This window comes from Thalassophryne amazonica, chromosome 12 (assembly GCF_902500255.1).
Source record: "Thalassophryne amazonica chromosome 12, fThaAma1.1, whole genome shotgun sequence".
Taxonomy (NCBI): Eukaryota; Metazoa; Chordata; class Actinopteri; order Batrachoidiformes; family Batrachoididae; genus Thalassophryne; species Thalassophryne amazonica.
This window is the reverse complement of record NC_047114.1, coordinates 8,309,965-8,331,059: the sequence shown is the minus strand read 5'-3', so window position 1 is coordinate 8,331,059 and position 21,095 is coordinate 8,309,965. Positions and strand designations below refer to the sequence as shown.

Genomic DNA, 21,095 nt, shown 5'->3' with positions numbered 1-21,095 from the left:
AAATCTCCAAGTAGTAGAATTTGTATGTAAGATTATAGATCTTTGTGATGTCATAAAGCAAGAATGTTCTAAATTAAATCAAAGGGAGAGATCTCGCAATGAGAAACGCATGAAAGGAAAAGGAAACATTTTTCAGGCTGCTCGCCTTGAGACAGGTACAGTCATATGACGTGCACCCCGTTCTGGAAGTATTTGGTGGTTGCATCTCTGAATGCTTTCTGTCAGTGGGAGGAGCTAATTATTTGTGATGTTTAAAGATGGGACAAATAATGCAGTAATTGTGCAATGAATGCTTTTTCTGTCACAAGATGTCACAGTAGCACCATCTGAGGATGTAAATAAACGTTCCCTCCTCTGTCAGTCCCCCTGGAGCAGAAGGAATGGCAGTAGGAGCCTGATAACAGGCCAGATAGCTCTTGATGTAGTGTGTCCAGATTTAGTGCACGGGACTCCCATGCACTAAATCTGGACACACAAAAATCTCACACAGTGAACGTGCACACACTGCAGATCAAGAACACAAATGAGGGACAGATAAGCTCAGGCCACAGAGGGTGTATCATTTCATTCTCTGCACATGACATTAATATACTACCCAAAGAGATAACGTTTTTATATGTTGAAGCATAAACTTGGATTTTTACAAAAAGAGTTTAGTATTCCGATATTAAATGACCAACATACACATCAGTGATAATGAGGAAATGAAATGAAACAGTTTTTCTTCAACTTTCACAATGGCTCTTGGAGAGCGGATACCTCCGCAAAAGCCACATATTCCCCACCATCAAAATTTAGCATCAAGCACCTGGCCTTGTTTCATAACAATTTATTGATATGCTCATAATTTTTCTTTAAGGCCCACTCAAAAATGACTTAAAGTAGACCTGCATTGAAATAAATGTGGTCAGATCTCAGAAAGAAATAGCTGATATGTATTTATAAGACCCTTATGAATGCAGTAAAGTAAATCTGTAAGCCCAAATTTGTAATTCAGCGGAGAAATCTTCATTTAAAAATGACAAATTTGCAGCTAAAATTTAGCCCTCCGTGAAAACAGTTTGTACATTCGGGTCATTTCCATGACGTTGGGGAGAAGACGACGCGCTTGCGCCTTCAGTCCAATCCAAAAAAAAAAGCCTTCAGTCCGATCCGGCATTGAAATTGATTTTATCTTAGTAATGTTACTGTTATACACATCCGGATTTCAACATCCAAAAGTAAGCTGCAATGAATGCGAGATACAGCTCTGCATGCTCAGATCAGCAGCGACATCGACAGCGGGTGATGTTCTTCTCCGTTCTTCTCTGTTTTGATGTGTAGCGGCCAGTAACGCCTGTTGCCCGCAAGGACAGACTTCTTGCGGCAAAATCCGCAGCGCCGCACGGTCTCAGTAATCGGAGCTGCAGAGCTCCGTGGCCACTGAGAGAGGTTTATATCTTTTTAATGACTTGAATTCTTTGCAGGTCCCGCATCCGTACCCCGCTACAGTAACACTGGAGGCTAAAGACAGTACATTTTCAATGCGACACCACTCAATCAAGTGGGCGTATGGAAAAGTCCCCAAAAATCACTTTCAAGCAACAATAAAAGAAATGCATACTCACCAAACGTACCGCAAGACAGCGGAGGTCGGTCTTGAAAATACGAGCGTAGCTCAAAACTAGAAGTATTCCTCCTTGCGTGGTACGATGCTGCTCTGGACTATAAGAATGCACTACTGGTTGCAAAGTAGGCCTACTACTCTGATTTGATCAACAACGACAAGCATAATTCAAAGTTCCTGTTTAACATGGTTGCAACACGTATTCATGGACAACCACCTGTAAGTCGCTTTCCATTTACAGCCAAAGATTTCTTAGATTACTTCAAAAAGAAAATAGATGACATTCGGTTTAATATATCCCAGCATGCCTTAGTGCAGCCACGGCAGCCTGTTACTGAAGTGGGTCCCATCACTGATACATCACTTAGATTTGCTGAATTTGATATTATTTCATTGGGTGCACTGATGAAAGTGACGCTAAATGCACAACGTGTCTTTTCTACCCTATACCAACAAAACTGTTTAAGGACCTGTGGCCCACTGTTGGGCCGACTGTGCTGGAAATTATTAACCTGTCACAAACCTTGGGATGCCTCATACACATCACTGTAGAGGATTGTTTTGCTTCAGTGAAAAGCTGGATGTCTTCCTATCCTTTTAAATTCATCTTATTAGCAGCACAACAGGTCTCGACCTCATTTCATCTCAATTCTGGGTTTGTTAGTGAAGCTCAGTTCTAGCTGCTGGAATCACCTTAGTATTCTCTTTGCTTCTCTGTTGATTTGCTGGTGAACTCATACCTTAGGCTCCATTTACACATAACGATGGCAAGTTACGAATGCCACAAAGTATACATCATTGGCCACTGATCATGAATGTGATGATTTGAGGCATAGGTGTCAGGTGTCCTCAGGATCTGCTGCAACCTGTTACCATGTGTTACGATTAATGGCACATGTTGAATAATGTTCCGTGCTATTCCATGCTATTGCGTGTAACAGCGCATTACATTCTGTCACGTTGTGAATGAGGCAAATTGTCTCCACACACACACACACACACACACACCCATATTCATCCATTAGCTGCTGAACAATTCGGATCGCTCCAGTTTGCTCCTCAAAATCCACATCAGAAGAACTTTGTGACTTTGTGACTGAGACTTCTTCTCTCTGTCTGAGGCACTGATGACATCCTTGATGGATGCCGGCCCTGCACCCCAGGGTGCCAGACCGACCTCAGGATGCCTTGCCCGTTGCACCAATGACTGGAAATTGTACTTCATCTGCACCAAATTGGAACTGGACATGGACATTCAGGGACTAAAGACCCAAGATGGACTGCTCTGGCTGAGCTTTGGTCTGGTTGAGCTTTCGTCCTCGAATCAATGGAGGAAGTTTTTCCTTACCACTGTCACCTGTGTGCTTGCTGTAGGGGTTGGTAAGGTTAGACCTTACTCGTGTAAAGCACCTTGAGGCAGCTTTGTTGTGATTTGGCTCTATAAATAAAATAAATTGAAATGAATGAACACTGATCTGGTCACAGTATGCTATTGAAGTTCATTAAAGGTTTTGAATTAAATGTTCCAGAATACTTAAAATTTCTTCTGGATCCTGAATCAAAAATATTTTCCTGAGCAAAAATTCAAAGTAAAATCACTAATTTTCAACACCATTGTTCATCTGCTCACCAAATTTAATCAGCATCCTCTCACAATATTTTGAGTTAAATGGAGCTATGTACATATGTACAAAGTATTATTCCAGATCACCTCCAAAATTTAATCAATTATTTCCCAGAACATTGTCGATCTCCTCACCAAATTTCATTAAAGCCCATTCATTAATTTTTGAGTTGTCCTGCTAACAAACCATTGTTAGTAGAGGAGGCAATAAAAATCCTTCCGTCAGTTTTTGAGACCCACTTATTCCAGTTAAGGGTGACAGTAGTAGAAATACAAATTCACATGGAAAATAATTTTAACAATCTAATTGATGCATTTCTCTGGCTTGCTCCTCTTGCTCCTCCATCTCCTTGAGGTCATGCTAGTTGTGTTTGCGCGATGTATCATTTCTTTTGTGGGGTTATTATATGGTCAAGCATATGATTCTTAGGGCTTACATACATTTTTGACTTTTAAACTTTATGACCACTAAATTTAGTGGAAGCTAATTAGTCTGCTCATCAAAGTTTTCTGAAAGGCTAATGCACTAACAAAAAAGTTAGCTTTAAGCAATTGGCTAATTATTTTGAGGAACAAGCACAAGAAAGTGTTTGTGTCAGCAATTATCTTTTTGAGTTCACTTAAATGTACCACACAGAACGCTGAGTGAGGGAAGCCTCCAAGACGCCCATGACATCTTTGGAGATAAAAGCTCCAGTGGCTGTGATTGGAGAGACCGTTTTCTGTTGCCCTAACAAATGGAAAGAAAAACCTCACACTACATGGAACATTCCCATCCCGTAAAATGTGTATCAACTCAGAACATGGAGAAGTGGGGTACAATTAGTTAAACCCTGTGTTGTATAAAGTACCGGAAAATCACACTTAAGTGAAAGTACAGATACCCATTAAAAAAAATGACTTTGGTAGAAGTTCAAGACACTGTTTGTCACAACTAAATGTACTCAAGTATTGAAAGTAAAAGTACAAGTAAATGTTAATAATCAAAAACGGACTGTTTTTTTTAAATAAAAGTTTATCTAGGCTTGTAAATGACTGGTAGTATTAATCAAAATACTGAAAATTGTGTACATCACACAAAAACACTTCAGAAACAAGGTTTCAATACCTAAACGAGAGTAGGCTACTCACTAGGTGTTCACAGGAAACAGTTATTTATTTGTATATGTATTTATTTATTTTCATTGTCATATGGTTTTATCTTTTCTCTTGTGTTTTGTTTCATTATGTTCTTTTTCTCTTTCTCTAAAATTGTATTGTAACATTATTAGTCTATTATTGACTATTATTGTCTATTATGTAGACTATTATTGTTGTTGCTATAATATATGAATAAAAATAAATTCAAAAAAATTACAATTTGACTCTTTTACGACAATGAATGCTGAGCCATTAATTAAACAGAAAACAAATCAACACAACCGTGCTGATGCGAACAGCTTAATGCTAACTTTAACATTGAAAATGCCATAGACATGCTAACACGTTAGCATCGGTCCCATTGTTAAGTTATAAAATACATCTATCAACTGTTTCAGAAGGTCATAACAGGTCGGTTTAACATAAAAACATTAAATATTACTCACAGACATATGCTCTTCAGGGTTTTAGCGGGAAAAAATTAGGATAAAGCGAAATAAAATCCACGAATCGTAGATTGAAGCACTGCTTCGACCTGCAAATCACTGCTTTGATTGGTTCAAAGTTCAAAGCAAAGCCATGCTGCAGAAAAGTTGATTACAGACCCACTGGAGGTTGGCTAATTAACAGCTAAATTAACGGTAGCTCATCTCGCTATAATTAGCTTACTTTGTGATTTACACTTTTATTTTACATGTTGTAGATTTTTAATGGTTCTTCAGTTCATGGGTTCTTTAATAGATATCAACAGATAGTATCTAAGTTTGGGGTTTCCATTAGAAAGCATGTAGAGTATGGATTTTGTCTTCCTATAGTAAGCTAGAAAGGTGAACTTTAGATACCTAAAACATGTTACATCATAGCTTCTCTTTCTATAAGAAAATAACCATATTTATAGCTTAGCCTACTAGCTAGAATTTAGTTTTACAACAAGTCTACAGACTAGGTAGACGTATACTACAATCTTCTCCTGTATGAATATTTCGGTTTTAGACACTAACTATGATATTATGTATTAACTATATTTCTTGTAAATGTTGTTTACTACCCTGATTTTGTAAATATCACTTATATACATGCTGTCCATATTCTTGAGCACCTTAGTTGGATAGGGAGAGTTCCCATGCGATAAAAAAGCTTTTCAACCTACCATCCCTGGTTCTCAAGACCAGGCATCTAAGTGGCTTTACTCTCCTCTTTTTTTCTTTTTTTTTTTTTTAGATATTTAGATATGCTTTAGTATACACTAGTAGATTTCTACCTTAGAATTGGAATGTATAATAGAAGATATACCTTCCTGAATTTTCATGACGCCATTTTGGTTCCAACTGTGCTGAATTGCTGAATGGATCATTTAACCACATCCAGCAACACATCCAGGTACAGGTGCTATCAAAATAAATATAAAATAGTTAAGCTATCAAATTTACACAAATTTACAATTCATGATGATTTATTTAATTAATTTAAAGCCTGATTTCTGCAGCTTCAGCTCTGTAACTCCGTGTCATACAATGACGTGCATGACAGTTTAAAGTTCTCTGTCTCTGGATTATGCTTTATTCTGGAATAATTTGACCCTCAACAAGCTTTTCTTTCTGCAATCATCACCTCCAATTCAAAGGTAAGATGTGCATCATCCTCTTTTATCAACCTTGTGCTATAAAGTTGCTGACTTTTCTGTTCCATTTGTAATCGCACTGTAAAAACTGTTATATGATTGAAAGCAGAAAAGTTTCAAATTACAGCCTTTTGTGTCTGATTTAACAGCTGCACATCAGGCTTCAGGTCCTAGTCTGAACACAGTTTGACAAAATAAACGGTCCAACTTTTAACCACAAAAAAGACTCCAGTCCCACTTTCCTCAAATCGGTGAGTGTCAGAGCTGAACTTTAATTTGTACCCCTGCACATCCAGACTGCTCTGAGTTTTTTTTTTTTTTTTTGAACAAAAGTTTATTATTCAACTTAGTTTTAAAGCTTTACAACGTATAATGTTACAATAAATTTGTCTTAAATAACAGCTCTTATACTATAGTGTTACATTTGTATAATGGATAACACAGAACAGAACGCACACAAAAAAAAAACAGAACAAATATCAGAACACAGAAAACTTGGCAAATTTGCACATTTCAAATTGTTTCTTTTGGCATCAAATATATAGTGTTTATAGAATAAGAAATATATATATATTAATACATATATATATATTAATACCTCCAAGTATTCTCTATTAGTGCCCTTAAGCCCCATTTACACATAGACGGTAAACTCTCCCGGAAGCGTCCCGGCAGAGATTTTGCTCCCTCCGGGCCATCTTAAGGATCAAACGCCGTAGTTAACGCCAGCGTACGGGGGTGTGGTTTGGTTCCGGCTTCACCGGGAATCGTCGAAAAAATTATTCAACATGTCGAATAATTCCGGGAGCACTCCCGGAGAAGTGGCCTGACGACGGAGACAGTGCGAACAACGGCGTTTGATACTTTTTAATCGCCGTGTCATCCCGCCCCTTCCTGTAGTGCTGCAGTTTACACCGCCGTAATAGGTGGCCAGCGTTGTATCCCTAACCAACGGCGTGTAAAACGGCGATAGAGCCCACATCGGCGTCCTCAAAGGCGTTTTAACTGGCGACAGAGGCAGACAAAACGGCGGCACTAGCGGACAGTACGCTGTTCTAAACGCCACCTCCCGGTTAACGGCGTTCCAAACGGCCGATAGGCGGCGGCCAGTATAAAAACGCTAGCGCACTGCATGCAGGCCTCTCACTCGCGGCCAGCTCCAGATATTTTTGCAGAGAAGCTCCAGTATGCCTCCTAAAATAAAATTGGCAGTGGCAAGGACTTACCAAGAGTCTGGTTCAGAAGCAGAGGGTAGCCCTGTGGTGGAGACGGAGCAACACGTTGAGGAGGGGAAAAGGAGAGAAAAGAAAAGGCTGAGAGATGAACTCCCTCCCCCTGCACTGACAGCTGCTTCAGCCTATTATACTCTGGGGGCGGTGCCTATATGCAAAAGTTCCTGGAGTAACGCAGGATTTGCCTGGATAAATCCAGCGGTACACAGGGCATTATCGGCGGCGGTTCTCACGCGCGTCTTAACCTGCGATTGTAAAGGATAGCACTGGGTATTAACCCCCGTTGCCTGACATGTGCCGGATGCTACGGCGTCAAAACTCTGCTTTATTCGGCGGATTTAGCGGCGTATTTGCGGCTAGTACGGCACTCAAAACGCAGGCGAAATGCTCCGCCCCTTTCCACCGCGAAAACAGCCGGAACTACCGCAAACTTCGGTTTACGTACTACCCGCCGACAAAACCGTCTATGTGTAACCTGGGCTTTAGCCCGTGATAACCTCCTTTATCTCCTTTTCTTTTCTTTTCTCTCTCCCTCTCTCCCCTTTCCTTCCTTCTCTCCTCCCCTTCCTTTTTTCCTTTTTCTTCCTTACTCCCCTTTTCCTTTTTCTCCCTCTTCTTCCCCCTTCCCTTTTTTTCCTTCCTCCTTCTTCCTCCTTCCCTTCTCCCTCCTCCTCGTCCCTCCTTCTCCCTTTTTCTTTCCTTTTCCCCTCTCCTCCTTTTTTCCTCTTTCCTCTTACCTTCTTCTTCCCCTTTTCTACTTTTTCCCCTTTCCGTCTTCCTTCTTCCTTCTTTTTCTGCTCTTCTCCACCTCACAGTCTGTATTTATATCCAGTCATAGTATGTTATCAGTGGCTTCCATCTCTTTCTAATTAGGTCCATAGTGAGATTTAATCTTGCTGTTATTTTCTCCATTTTGTAGACATCCAAAATCCTATCTTTACAGTGATTTGTTGTAGGTGGATCCGGTTTATACCAAAATACAGTTATCATTTTTTTAGACACCAGTATCATTATCTTGAAAAGATACAGTTTTTCTTTAGATAGAAAGTCCCCCGGGAGTAATCGAAAAACAAAAACAAGGGGATTCCAGTCAATATAGGTTTGTAGAATATTTGAAATTAATTCCTTGATTCCCTCCCAAAATATTGGACAGTCCCAGAAAATGTGAGTATGATCTCCAATTTGTCCACAATTTCTCCAGCATAGGTTTGTTTTTGATTTATCAAATTTGGAAGTGATAGCAGGTGTCTTAAAATATTGAGTATTTATTTTTCCATGAAAATTCTTTCCATGTTGGGCTATTTGTCAGTTTGTGTCCACCTTCACAAATTTGTTCCCATTCTTGATCTTCAATTATTACGTTCATTTCCAATTCCCACTTTTCTTTCATCTCTAAAGAATTCTGACATATTTCTTTGTAAACGTTTGTATAAATTTGATATCATTTTATCATATTGTTTATACTTGAGTGTATTAATGAATAGCATTTCCAAATCTGTAGGTTGTTTATTAAGAAGTGACCATTCTTTATGGGACATTAAATAGCTTCTCAATTGCAAGAATCTATAAAAATCTATTGATGTTAAGCCATATTTTTCCTGACATTGACTAAATGATCCTAGTATCGCCCCTTTAAATAAATCATTGATGAAAATTAAATTATTAATTTTTGAACCTCTGATCTTGTTGCCCTGGTATGAAATCTAAAATGTCTGTAACTTTCATGGCTCTGGATCAGGGGTCGGCAACCTATGGCACACATGCCACTGCTGGCACGCAGCGGCATAATCACTGGCACGCACAACACTGGACCAGCATCAGCAAAAAAAAAAAAAAAAATCTCTGAGTGACAGCACGATCTTCCAACCGCATTCACTCCACAGCGCTCTGCACCCAGCTCCCGCCCACTTTCCCAGAGACCCATGTGTAAAATTAGCCTAGCGTGCATCAAAATCAAAGTTACCTGATAGCATTACAAGTAGGGGTGGGTATCAAGAACCGGTTCCTTTCGGGTGCGTTAAGAAATGATTCGATCCACAGACATTAATAAGCTTTTTGATTAACGATTCTGTTATTGGTCCTTCAGAGTGGCCGTTGTTTTGGGGGGTGTTTGTCAGGAAAATGATAATTTCTCTACATTGATTACAGACCCTGCAGCAGGTCTGTGATCAACTTTTCTGCAGCGCGGCTTTGCTTTGAACCTTGAACCAATCGAAGCAGTAGTTCGCAGATTGAAGCAGTGCGTCGAACTATTGCTTTGTTTATTATTTCTTTCTTTCGCTTAATTTTCCCTCGCTAAAACCCTAAAGAGCATACCTCTGTGAGTATTATTTACCTTTTTTATGTTAAACCGACCTGTTATGGTCTTCAGAAAGTTGATAGATGTATTTTATAACTTAAAAACGGGAGTGATGCTAACGCGTTAGCATGTCTATGGCATTTTCAATGTTAAAAGTTAGATTAAGCAGTTGCAACTGTCATCACATTCGGGTGCATTTGTTTTCAAATTGTAATATTTTTTTAATTTATTTTTGTTCATATATTAATAATATAATGATTATTATATACAATATATACTTATTATATACAATTTTAGAGAAAGAGACAAAAAGAACCTGAACAGAAACACAACAGAAAATATAAAAGCAACTAAGAATGAACATAAATAAATAAATACATACAGAAATAAATGTTTCCTGTGAACTGTTCAACATACCTGTGTGAGCAGGTATTTTTGCACATGAAAAGTGTGCTCAACCCCATACGCAGCCGTTTGATGACGGACCATTCTGAGGCATGTTTACAATTAAAAGTGACAAACTACAAACCCCAGATAAAAAAGCTCAGCCAAGAAAAGCAAGGACAGGGATCACACTGACTGGTAGGCAAGATATATTAATTGAGACATAGCCTATGATTCATTTTAGTCTCAGCCCACACTGATTAGTTAAATACGTTGCTGTTTGCTTTGAATTTGTTGAACATATTCCTGTAGTTTGTGTAATTTTTACCATTATTGTTGATAGTGGCACACTCATTGACTAGAAAATTTGAAATTGGCACTCAGTGGTTGCCGACCCCTGCTCTGGATATTGATTGGGGGGCTTTAATCTTTTTCCTGACAGTATTTAGAACTCTGTGAGTGCACTTCATATAGTTATTTGAGATTTTAAATTTGTTCCATACCTCGATTGAGCAGAATATTAACGATTGTAATGGGATTTTGTGACAATAACTTTGTTCTAATGTCAGCCATTGCGTTTCTTTGTTTTGTTTTAACCATTCCATTGCTCCATTTAGTTGTGCTGGCCAGTAATATAACTTCAAATTTGGTAAATTAAGACCTCCACAAGCTTTACTGCTGGACAGTAAAGACAGTTTGATTCTGGCCTTTCTTTTTTGCCATATAAATGTAGAAATCATTTTTTGCATTTTATTAAATTCGGTTTCTGGGATCCAGATTGGGATGGATGAAAATAAATATAACAGCCTTGGAACAATATTCATTCTAATTGTTTCGATCCTCCCAAAGAGGGAAAAAGGTAAAATTGTCCAAATGTCTAAATCTTTTTGAACTTGATCGAGTAGTTTTCCATAATTTTCTTTGTATAGTTGGGAACTGTCTTTGGTAATATTTATTCCAAAATATCGAAAACCATTATGTGACCAGTTGAATTTAACTCTTTTAGAAAGTTCTATAAGCCAATTCCCTGTTAGCATCATTGCTTCAGATTTCGATTCATTTATTCTGTATCCCGAAATGATGCCAAAGTCATGTAAACAGTCTAGAAGTTTTGGTATTGAGGTCAGTGGGTCTCTAATGTATAGTATTATGTCGTCTGCATATAGTGACAGTTTGTGGGTCTTTATATGATCTGATATACCTAGAATTGAAGATTCGCTTCTAATTAATTCTGCCAGAGGTTCTATACTAATAGCAAATAGAATTGGAGATAAGCAGCAGCCTTGATGGGTACCTCTTTTCAAAGGAAAACTTTCCGACAAGTGCCCATTAACACGTACTCTTGAAAAAGGATTGGAATATAACACTTCAAACCAACTGATGAAATTTTCATCAAAGCCCATTTCCCCTAGAACATGCTTTAGAAACATCCAGTCCACTCGGTCAAATGCCTTCTCAGCATCGAGGCCAAGAAGCATTGATGGATGTGAACTTTGCTGTGCTGTTGATATTATATTAAGGGTACGTCTAATATTATTTATTCCAAATCTTTTTAGTATAAATCCTGTCTGGTCTGGGTTAATGAGTTTATTAATGATTTTTTGAAGTCTTTTAGGCAAAATGGAGCTTAAGATTTTAACATCATTACAGAGGAGACTTATTGGTCTAGATGAGGCACATTGTCTGGGATCTTTACCGTCCTTAGAAGAATTGAAACACAAGATGTTATTGCGCTTTCACTGACCGGCATCAGCTAGGAATCTCACCCGGTCGTTTCGGCCCCTTAACCTAGCGTAGAAGAATCGAAAAGCAAGATGTTATTGCGCTTTCACTGACCGGCATCAGCTAGGAATCTCACCCGGTCATTTCGGCCCCTTAACCTAGAACGACCAAATGGGTGAGTGGGGCCAGCAGTGTCTCGTCAGACACCACCCCGGTCAGCCTTGAAACGCTGCCAGATTGATAACGACGCAAGTAATGCAGCCGTTGACACTTCTTCAACAATCTTCACCTTCTTCCTACAAGACATACCGATCTTGTGCAGGAAATAACCCAGTGATTTCCCGGCAAACCCTCGGCACCCAACCTCGACAGTAAACATGTGGGCTTTCCAGCCTCCTCTCTTGCAATCTTCCACTAACTTAGCGTATTTCGTCGTCTTTAACTCACAGGCACTCTCCACATTTTCTTCCCACGGTACAGTGAGCTCCGCTATCAGTAGTGTTTTACTCGATCTTGACCATATCAGGATATCGGGGCGCAAGTTCGTTGCTGAGATCTCTGCGGGAAATATCAGCTTCTCATCGAGGTCAACCTCGCATTTCCAGTCCAAGGCGCTTGACAAAAGACCACGCGGTGACGTTCGCTCCGAACTTGACGTCTTTTTCTGACCTTCCTTTATAAAACATATACCATTCTTCACACCAACAATACTATCCTCACGACTGTTCACACGCATAACCTCAGCTTTCAGCGCATTCAAAATAACTCGAAGTACTTGATTGTGTCGCCAAGTATACTTCCCTTCAACAAGGCTCTTCTTACAACCAGATAGTATATGCCTTAGTGATCCCACTTCGCCGCACAAACACTTATCGCTCTCAATCTTCTTCCACTTGCATAGATTGTGTGGTGATGGTAACACGTCGTACACGGACCCTACCAAGAATCTTAGCGTCAAGGCATCCATGGACCAAATATCTCTCCATCGTAGCTTTCTTGTTTCCACTTCTTCCCATCCAGTCCATTGACCTTGCTGCACCATTCCAGCGGCTCTTGATATCCTCATCTGGACTTCGTCTTTCCTGATCTCATCACTGACAAGAACTCGTCTCTCCTTAGCCGTTGAACTTTCAAAGAACTGCATCCTTTGCATACCCAATCCCGCGCGTCCGGACTGAACAGCTCCAACAATATCTCTGTGCCTCAATCATTGTTGCATCTCCTCAACGTGTGACGCAGCGCACCACTTCATGTCAGGAACAATATTTCGCACCACTGGGTCTTCTGAATCGCGCAGAGTCATGAACAAGCGGCATTTCTCGACTTTGAATTCTTCGTTTAGGGCTGACAGGGGCAGGAGCAGCTTTGTGTTGTGACCGTAAAAACTCACATTCGTCAAACAAGGTGGAACGCCGAGCCACTTCCGAATTCGAACAGACACTTTCCATCTTCTCAACATTGGTCATAGCGATCTCGTAAACCATCAGGGGCCACATCAGCCGAGGAAACAGGCCAAACTTCAGACACCACAACTTCAGGTTTCCAGGTAGACCACTCCTCTCTGTACTTTCCAATCCATCAAATAGCTGCTGGTTGACCTCCCCTACTCTATCTGTAAATCGAAGTGCTTTAGTGTACCAACGACCTAAACTCTTTACAGGTTCTTCTGAAACAGTTGGTATCACCTCATCCCCGATCTGGAAGTGTACGTCAGCGATCGGTCCTTTCTTCAGTGTCAAGCTACGGGACTTCTTGGCTTTGAACTTCATTCGAGACCATCCTACCAAAACAGCTAATCTATCAAGCGTCCTTTCCGCATCTTGTGTAGACAGATGAAGCAACGTAAGGTCGTCCATGAATGCGCGTATTGGTGGTAGTTCTTGTCCAGGAGCAATCTCTACCCCTCGTCCTACACGAGCAGCTCTTACAAGGACTTCCATGGCCATAACGAATAGTATCGGCGATATAGTGCAACCCATGGGTATGCCAACTTCAAGTGACTGGTAGTTCGTCATGTAGCTCACAGTTGTAAACCGCATCTTGAATCTTGCGTAGTACGCATCGACAAACCTCGTCAGCTTTGCAGGGACGTGAAAGAACTCCATGGCAAATCGTATAAATGCATGTGGAACTGATATTATATTATATATCTTATATATTACTGAGATGATTGCTTCTGCCCAAGTTTTTGGTAGCTTTTTGACATTTAAGGCATAATTAAATACCCTTTGTAGGAAAGGGACAAGTTCTATTTGAAAACATTTATAAAATTCCCCGGGGAATCCATCCACACCGGGTGATTTATTGTTTTTTAACTTCCCTATGGTGGATTTTATTTCTTCTTTTGCAATGGGAACTACTAATGCTTTTGCCTCATTTTTGTCTAGTTTAGTGAGATTAATTCACTGTAGAAATTGTTTAATTTTTTTCTGATTTATTGGGGATAGCTGTAGAATCATACAATTCTTTATAATATTCAGAAAATGCATTTGCTATCTCCCTTGGTTGAAATATATATTTTTTTGATTTGGGGCATGCTACTTTTTGAACAATTCGACTAGCCTGTGCTTTTCTTAATTGAAATGCGAGTAATCTGCTTGCTTTATTTCCTTGTTCGTAATATTTCTGATTAGAAAAGCGTAAAGCCCCCTCCACCTTATATGTGAGTAAGTCATTCAAATTTTGTCTATTTTTTTAATTCTTGTAAAACCATATCCTTATTTGTTCTTTTATGTTCCATTTCTAGTATTTTAATCTGTTCTTCTAATCTTATTTGGTTCCGCTCACGCTCCTTCTTAAGTTTAGAGGAGAATGAGATCATTTTACCCCTCAAGACTGCTTTCGCTGTGTCCCATAGAGTTGAAGGTGAAGTTGCCTCATTATCATTAGTCTCCAAAAAATAATTCAACTCCTCTTTTATATATTGAACTGCCTCTGGATTATTTAAAAGTGACACATTTAGTCTCCATAATTTTAAAGGTTTGTCTTGATCCAAGTTTAAGGACATTAAAACTGGTCCGTGGTCTGAAAGAGTTTGTGGTTCACTATGGCAATCTTTTATTATATGAGCTATTTGTTTAGAGACACACAGAAAGTCAGTTCTTGAATGACTTTTATGAACATTTGAAAAGTAGGTATAATCTCTGACCTTTGGATTTTTTACCTGCCATATGTCAAGTAATCCCAATTCTTCCAACATATTGTTCAATGCCTTAACTTTAGATAGTTGGTATTTTTGTTCTAATGGAAATTTATCTATGTAGTGGTTTAAAACACAGTTAAAGTCTCCTCCTAGTATTATTGTTCCTTTTGAATTCATTGCTAGAGTTTGAGCTATTTGTTGAAAAAAAAATTGGGTTGTCCTCGTTTGGGGCATATATGTTCATAATTGTTAAAGTTATTCCTCCAATTGAACCAATAGTAATTATGCAGCGTCCATTTTTATCCTTCATCATTTTTTCCGAAACCAGGCATAGAGATTTGTGGCATAGTATAACAACACCCCTTTTTTTGTAATTTTCATATGAAGCACTAAATACCTGTCCCACCCACTCCCTTTTCAATTTTACATGTTCTTCCTCATTTAAGTGAGTTTCTTGTAGTAACGCGATTGAACAATTTAACCTCTTTAATTGAGCCTAGATCTTCTTCCTTTTTATGATGTCGTTTAAACCATTTATATTATAACTTACTATCTTCAACATTGTCATTATGAAGTAAGATTAGGTTTACCATACGCTGCATCTCCCCTTCTGGGTGCCTTCTGGTTCCCCTTCTGGGAACCTTCAAAAAGAACCATAAAGAAAAACTTCCAAAAATGCAGTTTGTTGTCCCGATAGGAGACAACGAACTCCTGATGTAAACTAGGCAGGGAGGCCTGGCTCCCTGGATAAAATACACAAAGATATGTGAGCAGCATTCCACCTACTTCCCAACCTAATGCTGCTTTAAATGCCCGGGTTCAGACAGATATTCCCTTCATTACACTCTGACTTATGGCTTAAGAAAAATGCTAATTGTTTCTCAGCCTACATGTTCTCATATTCTTATATTGATTTGCATATATATATATATATATATATATATATATATATATGCGTACATACTTACACAAATATACACATGCTTATGCACACAACCATACTCATTTATATACACACTCACACTTACACATTCATACACACGTACGTATATGCATACTCACATGCACATATGTACCCACACAGACATATACACACTCCCATGTGCATATACACTTGTACATACTCACATATATGCAAATACAATTCCCCCCCCCCTTTTTCCCCCTTTTTTTTTGTAACTCCTGTAATTTCAATAGTTCAGGGGGGATGTAGAAATCTTGCCTTCGTTTTAGGCCTCCTCAGAGTAGGTCACAGGTTTTATGATGGCTCTAATGTCCTCTGTGTTCAGCATTTGTCCAGACTTTTTCTGCCAGTCCCGGGTTTGCCAGTCATCCTGTAACAGTTCTCTCTCTAGAAGATCCCTCTCATCCACCTCTACTGTAATCCCCAGCTCTTTCAGAGTAGGTTGGGCGTCCAGGAGGGAAGGAAAGATTTTGATACCAGTCTCCAGGAATAGCTTCAGTTGGGCTGGGTATGGTGATTGTGCCTTTATTTTATGCTCCTTGAGTTTTTTGATCACCTCACACACTTTTTTCCTTTTCCTTTGCACCTCTGGAGAGAAATCTTGGTCAAAGAAGACCTTTTCCCCATTGAATTCAACATTTTGTTGCTCCCAGGCCTGTCGCAGCACTGCCTGTTTCACATTGAAATCCACAAACTGAACTATAATGGACCTCGGTGGTGCCGTCGGTTTTGGCTTGGACACTGTAGACCTGTTCGCTCGCTCGATACGAATATCAGTGTCTTCAGGTAACTTTAGTGTCGACTTGAGAAAGTGAGTGATGAACGGTATCATCTCTTTTCCATCTGAATCTTCTCTTATCCCGTGAACTCGTATGTTGTTTCTGTGCATTCTGTTCTCCAGGTCATCTTGTTTTGCTGTTAGCTTAGCATCTTTTTTAAGCAGGTATGCTAGCACTTTTTCCTGTCGTATGCCTCGATCTTCATTGTTGCTTACCCTGGTTTCCGCAACTTCAATTCTTTTTTCCAGTGTATCGATTCTTTTGTTGATTTCTCCTATTGACATCTCCATGCACATTTGAGACTCCTTAATATCTCGTTGAGCGTTTCCAGACTCCTCTCGGAATTTACGGAGCTCCATGAGCAACAGGTTTTCAGCCCCGGCTTCGGCTTGTGTTAGGCTAGCATCTAGCGTTAGCTGCTTTTGCGTCATCTTTGTGTCTTCACTTTTCCCCATTTTAGCGTCTTTCTTGCTCGTTCGTTGTCCAGTAGTCATTCTTGTAGGTTCTTTTCTTTTTGTTCACAGTTAAATCGATATTGTAGGCTGTTTTCCAAATTCTTAATCGGAGTGCAACTTAGACGCGTCTTTACTCGGGCATACCGGAAGCGGAAGTACTGCTCTGGGTTTTTAATGGAAATACATTGCGATCAGACTGGGACATTTTATCCGATGTGAGCGATATGTATGTAACAAATTAGTTACAGTTAGGAGGGAATCCTGCATCGGGACCTGTGCCTCATTTAATGACCGGGTCAAAATTTCCTCTGAAAAATTTCCTGCCAAATGTATTTGATCCATTATCAAAATGTGATCGGTGTGCGCACTGCAGAAGCTTTCACTGCGCAGCTTGAGCACAGTGTGAAAAAAATAAATGGTCGGCCTTTTAATCACTGAAATGACTCCGGTCCCACATGCAAGGGGTTTAATGGAAATCCATTGCAATCGGTCTGGACATTTTATCCGATGTGAGCAAAAATCTGTTGTACAAAATTTGTTATATACGGTGTTTATTACATGGAAAACAATAGAAAATCTTTGGACCTTTTTTTCTGATAACTGCAAATATCCAGTTTAAATGACGACGGTTTATGTGAGTTGTACTGTACATGGGACTGAACATTAAATTTTCCTCTTTAAAACTTCGACGACGAAGTCGCTTCCATCCCACGCGGCTGACTTTATTTTCCCAAATTTTTCTTCTGTTTGGATCTGAAGGGAATCTGTACATCTTGAAGCCCTTGCTGTGTCTATTTGTGCATCCAAATGCACAAGAACCCGGCATTTTCAGTGAATAAATAAATAAAATAGCTGAATTTACATGCAGATAGATTAACAGTGAACAATATTTTGAACCCAAGATGGCACCATGAGTCATGTGACCGATTTTTTTCAACTCGTCATGTCGCCACTCTCTTTATCAAGGCACCCTATTCTAGACAAAACAGCCTCGTTTCCGGAGATCAAAGTGGAAATAACATAGCGGACAAAGAACAGAAGAAGTGATCATAAGGTTGGTGTATTTGCCTCTGTATTTCTCAGTCATTGTTAAACAGTGTTTTTCACACACATTGAATAATTAGCATTAAAACAAATATTTCTGTGTGCGATCGAAGCCAAGCATGTTGATTGTTTGTCGACATATATGTACAAAACTGAGTGGCGCGCACACAACATGATACAATTTTGGCTTCAAGTACAACCAACTCGCCCTACGTGAGTGTGACATGAAAATACATGGGTTTGTGTGTGCGTGTGTGTGTTCCTATATGCAAAGCTAAACTTTCTCAACTGTTTCTCCACTGTAGCGAAGAAACACAGTTTTGGGGCTACATGTCACACCCTCATGCACCACATGACATAAAAACTGATGCGTAATGACTCTTCATTTTGGGCTTCCTTCATCTTTTGTAACTGTTGTCCTTCAATGCACACATTTTTTCTTTGTGGTTCTATCAATTCTTGAGCGCCGTATTGAAGAAATAATAACTCACCACTGGTGTTTGGATGTCCGTGCCCACCATGTCTTATCCATTTTGGTCTCCGGAAATGAGGCTCTTTTGTCCCAAACAGCCGAATTGTCACGGAAACTGCTGATGTTGTGTCCGCGAGTGACCTTGTTGTTACCGTAAACGTTCTAGTCGTCTCCAGTACGGAGATTTCAGTAACGGTAAACGATGCGTCAGTTAGCCATAGGGACATTTTTATTTCAAGAATAGGTGTATTTGTGACTGATTCAAGTGATCTTTCATCAGAAACTGCACATTTTACAGGGGGAATGGGAAATGATCCATCCGGATTGAGCTTTTTCTTTCCGTTTGTTAGGTGGGCTTGATGGTTGAGTGGATCAGGGAAAGACTTTAAGAAGACATGTAACGTCTCTGCTCATGTCTTACATGTTTCTCTCCCTCAGGAATGGATCAACCCATAGGACAGGACAGGAGAGCACCAGCAACCCCGTCCTCATCCTCCCGGTACCGCCGCCGGCGGTTGTCTGGCTCCAGGGATGAACGTTACCGATCAGGTAGGACGCGGGAATGTCACTCAACGCAACACACCTGTGGAGCATTTTGCAGTAATGATGAAGTCTGTTTGTCTTATTTTTGTTTATTTCTCTATGTGTGTGTGTGTGTGTATTCGGGGGGGGGGGGGGGGTACAGAAATATGCTTTGTTGTGCATTTTTCACCTTCTCCAGCTGATAGGAGGAACGGACCTGATGTGGGTAAAGCTTTGAATTAGGCTTGGGATTCTCTATAATTTTCTCCCTTTATGACATCACAGAAGGGATTTAGCACTCTAATTGTCCTCTCTGTGTAGGCAGCAGTAAAAATGTTTGGCTGCTTTAAACACGTGCTTGTGGGCTTTGAGATGATTTTTCACTTTGACCTGACAGCAGACAGAATTTAAACGTTCTTCGTGGATTAAATTGAAAAATAAACCGTAAACATGCACTTCAGACTTGAATGACCTTTGTCCTCCTTAAGCGCACAAACAGTCGTAACAAATGCATGTGTGCGAGCACCATTCATTCTGGCTGCTGTCTGACTTTACTGAGCAAGCAGTCTGCTGTTTTGGTGTTTCCAGTTTGCCTTCTGACACCAGACACTGTGCAGCGAAGCCAGCTGTGACTCCGTCGTACAAACACTAGTATTCCAAACGTCTTTGCTGACACTCCCTGAATTTAATCCACTTTGAAACCACAAGGCCTCCTGGGAGCTGCTGAAAGTGTTTGTATTTGTACACTGAATGGAACCATGAGCAGAACACGTTCAGCTGACAGTCCAGGAACAAGATCAATCAAACCCAGGCTTACTTTGGGTGAGCCTCCTCACATCCTAACATCATGAATAGAGTCCATCAGTATCACGGCGGTGGTTGATTTGTTAATCACGGATTTCTGCTTAAGGGTCTGTGCATGTTTGCGTAACACATAATGTGACATTTAGCACTTCTTCCACAAAAACTGACCAGCAAATTGAAAATATGTTATGGAAACCGTGTATTTTTTATTTTTTAAACCCACAACATTTTCTCACCCCATTTGCAAAAAATGTTTTTTACACTCATATGAGAACAGCTCGCAGACTCCTACCTGCTGCTTCACATACAGAGCCACGGTGTACTTGTTAAAAGCAACTTAATATTCTTTAAATATGCAAAGGGCTAGTTTATTCACACAGATCAACAGGCTCCCTCTGCCCTTAAGCTCGGTGCGTTAAACATGCAGCACTCGGCTCTGTTTCTGATGGATGGTGAGTGTGATAGGACCCTTCTAACTGGCCAATCTGGCAGCAATTTCCACAGAAAAATTGACATTTTTCCCATAGTCATCGCCTGTTTAGCTCCTATTTAAAGAGACTCTACAGGGTGTAGCCAAGGAGTCGAAAGGCCCCTTTGTGTTGAGTCAAGGGCCCACATTATTTTTTTTTTTTTTTTTTGCAGTGTTTATTTAGTTTCTTCTGTTATGCAAAGTAGATGCCCCAAAACTGAGGAGTGCGGGGGAGACAACAAAACAATTCACAATCCAAATGAACAAAAAGAACAGAGTCTGTGTGCCAGGACACCTTATTGATTGAGTCTTTGTTTATACAGTAGTGTTCAGAATAATAGTAGTGCTATGTGACAAAAAAGATTAATCCAGGTTTTGAGTATATTTCTTATTGTTACATGGGAAACAAGGTACCAGTAGATTCAGTAGATTCTCACAAATCCAACAAGACTAAGCATTCATGATATGCACACTCTTAAGGCTATGAAATTGTGCTGTTAGTAAAAAAAAAAAGTAGAAAAGGGGGTGTTCACAATAATAGTAGCATCTGCTTTTGACACTACAAACTCAAAACTGTTATGTTCAAACTGCTTTTTTAGCAATCCTGTGAATCATTAAACTAGTATTTAGTTGTATAACCACAGTTTTTTCATGAATTTCTTCACATCTGCAAGGCATTAATTTTGTTGGTTTGGAACCAAGATTTTGCTCGTTTGTGTGCTTGGGGTCATTGTCTTGTTGAAACACCCATTTCAAGGGCATGTCCTCTTCAGCATAAGGCAACATGACCTCTTCAAGTATTTTGACATATCCAAA

General features: G+C 39.8%; 1 protein-coding gene across 2 annotated transcripts in view; it reads left to right on the top strand.

Moving 5' to 3' along the window:
* Positions 1-21,095, top strand: part of LOC117522697 (disco-interacting protein 2 homolog C) — a 427,709-nt gene that overhangs the window by 247,717 nt on the left and 158,897 nt on the right. For both annotated transcript variants that reach the window (XM_034184153.1, XM_034184154.1), the window contains exon 3: positions 18,923-19,033. In XM_034184153.1, coding sequence (XP_034040044.1) covers positions 18,923-19,033 — 111 coding nt within the window. The remainder of the gene's footprint in view (positions 1-18,922; positions 19,034-21,095) is intronic.